This window comes from Gobius niger, assembly GCF_951799975.1.
Source record: "Gobius niger genome assembly, chromosome: 8".
Lineage (NCBI taxonomy): Eukaryota > Metazoa > Chordata > Actinopteri > Gobiiformes > Gobiidae > Gobius > Gobius niger.
The window spans coordinates 13,272,620-13,278,619 of NC_136859.1; the positions used below are offsets into that span (position 1 = coordinate 13,272,620).

The window sequence follows — 6,000 nt, forward strand, 5'->3', positions numbered from 1 at the left end:
GCTCATCTAAATTGATCTTTTTCATCCCTTTTTTTCACTTTTTCCATCACTTTCCCCCCCACACTTTTCTGGCTTTTTCGTCACACTTTTTCCAAGAAGCTTTAAGATTTGGGTAAAGCCAAACTGGGTCCAGGTGGGGGTTAAGAGGTTAAAAACAAGATTAAAGAAGAAGAAGAAGAAGAAAAAAAACACATCTGGACTTACTGTATGTTGGAGCTGTTCCAGTAGACCGAGTGTCTGTTGCCCGACACCTGCAGCGGGTTGGCCCAGGTGAGACCCGTTAGCACCCAGAGAGAAAGCAGTACCACCGCCATGCTCCCCGGTCCTCCTCCTCCTACTCCTCCTCCTCCGCCGCCTCCTCCTCCTCCTCCTCCTCTCCTCCTCCTCCACGCCGCGCTCGCGCTCCCTCGGCCTCCGTCCCCCTCGCACTCTCCGGTGGCCAGCCTTGTCTTCTTCTTTAGGCTACTCGTCTCCCGTCTCGGTCCCTTTGACTCACCCCACCACCACCGAGCAACAACGCCTCTCAAACATCCCGGCACCGGCCCTGTCGAGATGGGGAGAACAGAGGTGTCACACTATGGCTCTTCACGAAAAGAATTGCATGCAAAGCTGTGAAACTATTCTGCAAGACATTCACTACGGGATGACCCCTCCCCCACTACACTATGAAGCCCATGTGCAGCCCCCCCCCCTTTACACATCCTTGCGCTCTAGTCAAAACTCCTTCTCATAAGTCCCCCTTCTCACCGGGTAGCGCTGCGTAAAGGAGCCCGCCACAGGAGCGCACGGGAGCCGACACCGGATCCAAGAAGCGCCCCCTCTCTCTCTCTCTGGTACTTAGTATAAACCGGTTTAATCCTATGTTGGAGAAGAGTTGCGTTTGATGACAACAACAAAAAGGCAGTAGTGGAGTTTTGCACGAAAAGAAGTCCCGGTCAAATGTTGCACGAAGTCTTGCGGCGTCTCTCCTCCAGGCTGAAGAAAAGGGGGGGACGCGAACCAGCCTATGTCGCGAGCGTGAGTGAGCTTGGCGAAACAGTTCCTGCGGCCAGTTTGAGTAGGTCTTCAAGACTCTGACCGACAAGCATCGTTACGGTGAGGAGCTCTGCCCGTCTCCTTTCCCCTGCCTCCCTCTCTCTCTCTCTCCCCCCTCTCTCTCTCTCGTCTCTGTTTGGTAGGCAGCCCTCGTTCACTTTCTAACTCCACCCCCTGCGAGCGACAAAAGAGCATTCCTCCGATATTGTTGCATTGCTGTGGCGCTTCAAGTTTTTACAGGACCGATGCTCCGACCTTCAGCTCCCGTAAATCGAAGAAAAAGCCGTAATTGTTTCCAAATAAAAACAATGTGAGCGCAGTCGCTGCACTCCGCGGCGTCTTCAGCGTGGCTCTCGCGCACCGACATGCTGGATTTGTATTTCACGCATTTTTTTTTTTTTTTTTTAACACGTGTCGCCGGTATCTTGAGTTTTTAGGAAAAATAAATAGTTGTAAGTTTGTTTGTTTTTTCCCTGTAGGCTTAAACAACAGGCATTTTATCGACGAACATTTAATTAATCAGAGAAATGCAATAAACAGGCCTATCAATTTCCCCCCCTTTTTTTTAAAGCTACATTTCAAATGCCTAAAACTTGATTTTTTTTTATTTATTTTTTCCCCATAGATAGTTATTTTGACTGTAGGATGAGAGCATTCACAGTTTGTTTTGAATACTGTCATACACTTAGACCTGTGACCTGTCAAGAATAGCATTACGGACAAGGTCATCTCAATAACAGCAGCTAACACAGGTGTAGCCACATCTCAAAGAGGATTTAACTGATCATTCACAAAGCACAAACTAACGCTAATTCAATACACGTTAGTTTATCTTTAACTTAAAGCCACACCGCGTAGGATTTTCACTTATAAATAAAATTGAAATACTACCATTTATTTTATGATAGATCATTTCATCATTGTAAATACACCTCATAAATGTACAAACAAAAATGTGTTTTTGCTGAGGGAGGTTCAGCTCTCCAAAGACTTTACCGAGTGTGGGTACGTCTCCAGCTCGTCTCCATGGAGATGTGACTAAAGTCAGCAGAATTTAAGATTAAAACAGGCTAGGTCCTCATCCAAATCCATTCTTTGATTATTCACAGCAGTAATAGCATTTTTCTGTGTTGAGCTGGTCATTAGGTCATTGTTTTGTACTGATTACAACTGTATTGTCCAAAATGTTACACAGTGTCCCTTTAATTACCAACTGTCACGTTGGTCATTGTTTTTTACAAGTGTTTCATTACTGCTTATTTGTCTAACAACCAGTCAGTAAAAAATATTCATAAAGCACTTTTATTTTAGTTTAATCATTTTGTTTGGATTTTTTTCCCTCATCAATTCAATCCAGTTCTTCTAACTAATCAAAAATAGATGTACAAGTGTGATGCATGTTGTAGTTTTAGGAGAATGAAGCCCATTATAAATGTTGCAACATCACAAACATTATCATGGATTTAGAGCCAAACGCTGTCCACTGTTTACACGACAGACATTAATGCTGCCAGAGTCCAGGAAGTTTGGCGGCTTCTTCTGTCAACAAAAACCGAGAACCAACTGTTCTAATGCAATTATACATTTGTAACCGAGAGCAATTTGTGAGAGAAAACATAAACAGACCGAAACTTTTACTATTTCCTAAACCAATCGAAGCAGGAACTCTAACCCTCTAGATCTAGTTAAATTAGGAAGACACCACACCAATACCCCCCGCGGGCTGACAGGCAGGAGGCCCTCTTCAAGGAGGTCAAGCCTTTAGGCCGTTGCTAAGTGGCCTCTCCACACAGTTAGACTATACGGGAGGTGCACTTATTGCCCGAAGACTTCACCAGTAGTTTGATTCTTGCTTTTGAAGTGCCCTTGTGCCAGACACTTACCCTGATCAGTACATGTGGTTTTCCTTTCGGCACAATTTGGCCAACTCTGTTTTGATTATTTTATTTTATTTTATCTCATGTAATTCCTTAGTTTTCACTTAAGTTTTTGCACTTGTTACACTGTTTATATATATTCTCCATCCATCCATCCATTTTCTTCCACTTGTCTGTTACCGGGTCGTGGGATCACATTGCACAAGCCCCTTATGGCTCTTCCTCCAGGTGTTGGTCTCTCATAAGGGGCTGCTGAACCGCTCTTTGTCTGACCCGTCACCCAGGACCTGTCATTCGGGCGCTCAAACCCCTCCAACACGTTAAGGTGGCGGTTCCAGGAGGGGTATATATATATTCTATCGCTGCCAATATTGACACTCATCATAAAATGAATCTGCATGTGTCAGTCTATTTATTGGGTAAAATGTTATGGCTTTAAATCTTCACTAGCAGTTGTTATGACCTGGGTACAATCAAAAGCACTTTTACATATTGAAGTTCAGGCCAAGTTTTGGACCATGTTGGTGCACTTTCGCCTGCATGTGTGGACGGGAGGCAGAGGGCAGACGGAGTAAGAGACAAGAGCGTGCACTGAAGGAAAGCAGCGAGGAGAGAGATTGCAGCTGGGAAGGGATTGTTACAGTTTTCTTGTTGCCTGCTGGGAATGAGTTGGTTAAGGAGAAGTCAGAATGATTTATTGGGAGAAAAAAGGGGGGAAATGAGGAGAAGAAGAGGTGTAGAGGAGAGAGAGATGAGCTGCCATGGGGGAGTCCTGGTGTCTTCTGCAGTCCTGAGCTGTCCATCCACTCAGACACCCGCCCCCCCCTCCTCTCTCTCTGTGTCGCCATCCTCCCATGCAAACGCTGCACACTCCATCCACCCGCTATTTTAGCCATGCCTTTTGTTAGCATTGTCTCTGGTGGGCTACCTGTCTGCTCTCCCTCCCATCCCCTCTCCCTTTTTCTCTCTCTCCTTCTCTCTCTCTCGCAGTGGTAGAAGCTATGCAACTTTTTAATGAGCACACCTCCTCCTCATCCCCTGTTCATTTCAGCTCCGTCCATCATCCCTCGCTTCTCTGCTCACACAGCTCTCCGTTTAGGCTGACTATTACAGCGGCAGATGTGAAATCCATGTACGGATGTCCAGTGTACAGGATCAATAGCATAGTTTTGCGTGTTAAACAAACTTAGGAACAAGACGTGTAATGTGTTAAAGAGAAAAGCCGTTATTCACAGATCGAGGAAGAAGCTTGGAACCAATTAAATAAAAGAAAAATCTGTTATTAGTTTGTTTGGAACACACAGAGTTATCTCGAGGTGGTCCCAATACCATTACATAAACAACTGTGGGACTGAAGGCAACTTCATTTCAACTCTCTGCATGTTCTCTGCATGTGGAGAAGTTAATAAAACTGACTTTGCTTTTACTTCATGATGCATTTATTGTATCTTGTGCAATGTGGGATGAAGAACTGTATTGGAGAGAAGCATCTTTTTTCCCATTGTTTTTGTTAACAAATAAAAATGTTCGGTTTAATTGAATGTGTTCACACGCGACTCTTTTGACTCATTTAATGCAGTTCATGCCCCCATGAGACTGAAATGTGTTGAAAAAAATGTTTTAACTTGCCCTGGTAATTTGTTGTGGAGTGGAGGGAGCTGCGCAAGAGGAAGGAGGCGGTGGAGCTGACCAGTGCAGGACACCATGCTCTGAAGCAGGAACAAACACAGGAGGCGCTGCACCGTTTCAGAGGGTCGGAACATCCTGGTCAGGTTGACCCACAGCGCGGCTCAGTGGCAGCAGCTCAGTGGCAGCGGCTCAGGACTAACACCTGAACACTATTTCGTTGTACGCTTGTACAATGACAAATAAAGCACTTGCTTACTTACTTACTTGTAACCCATAAAGTGCATCAGTGTTAGTGTGTCGATACAGAGGGTGGGCACAGCTAAGATTTCGATAGTAGCCTTGGCCTTTGAACTGTCAAATTGATGATTTCTTGTTTTAAGTTGTCCATATGAAATATAAGTTGAAATTATTTTGTCATTAAAGCACCTTTATTCCCTTGAAGCATACACCACCCCAAGGCCCTGTAGTTATCTAAGATATTTCTTGATCTGTTTACTTAATTTGTCATAATGATTTCTTTTTCTAGGTTTTTATTGTATTTATTCTTGAGAATATTGCAATTTTCACATTATTTCATGTCTTGTCTTTCATCATTTCTGTCACTCCTGAAACATAAATCAGACTCTAGCGCTCAAGCAGTTACTCAATACTCACAGTACTCAATCAGCATTTTGTCCAAGTACTTTTTTCTCTTACATGAGTAAATATTTGGCTACACTTCCCACTTCTGCCCATAACCATAGCAGCAACAAATACATTGAAAAGTAATAGCTAGTAAGCATTGATTTCAGTCACTCAAAATAAATTGGTGTGTCCTTGCCGCTTTACTCTTTTCAAAATCATGTGTTCAATTTTTTCTATACATGTTTGGCTCAAATAAAACATTTCTGACCAGACCAAGAACAGCTCCTTTGATTGGGAGCCACTGACTGTGTCTTCTTCTTCTTCTTTGTCTTCGTCTTCTTCAATACCTTAAAAAGCATAAAGAATACCCGTCTCTTGTAATTTTCCTGGTCGTAATGTTTACAAATCAGAACAAATCAAGCCTAAACGCTGTGCCTCTGAGTGGTGGTAAGTGAAGACACGTGTCAGGTCCATATGTGAAGTGACCCTGCAGTCTGACCCCGCGCACGGATGAGTGATTACTCCGGGGTGAGGCAGCGGACAGGTGTGTTTCCACTGCTCGCCTTCACACCCAGAGCCTATATACAGATGAACAGAAATAGATCAAGGGATAGACAAAGGTTCCTCCTCGTGTCGCACACAAGCTCGGATAAATGGGTTTTCCCCGTCCAAAAGCACAGGCCAACTCAACACAACACGAGAGGGGAAAAACACAAGTAATATAATAGGCCTCTGTAAATCGCTGAATCAATTACACCCTGACCTTACATGTGACTCGGCTTTATTTATGCTCTACACATGAAATGAGTGACTCTTTCAAAGAACACAGTGTTCA

General features: G+C 44.0%; 1 protein-coding gene across 1 annotated transcript in view; it reads right to left on the bottom strand.

Annotated features, from left to right (window-relative positions):
* Nucleotides 1-365, bottom strand: part of efna3b (ephrin-A3b) — a 95,154-nt gene extending 94,789 nt beyond the window's left edge. The window contains exon 1 of the mRNA XM_079560946.1: nucleotides 205-365. Coding sequence (XP_079417072.1) covers nucleotides 205-314 — 110 coding nt within the window. The 5' untranslated portion in view covers nucleotides 315-365. The remainder of the gene's footprint in view (nucleotides 1-204) is intronic.
* Nucleotides 366-6,000: the final 5,635 nt, after the last annotated feature.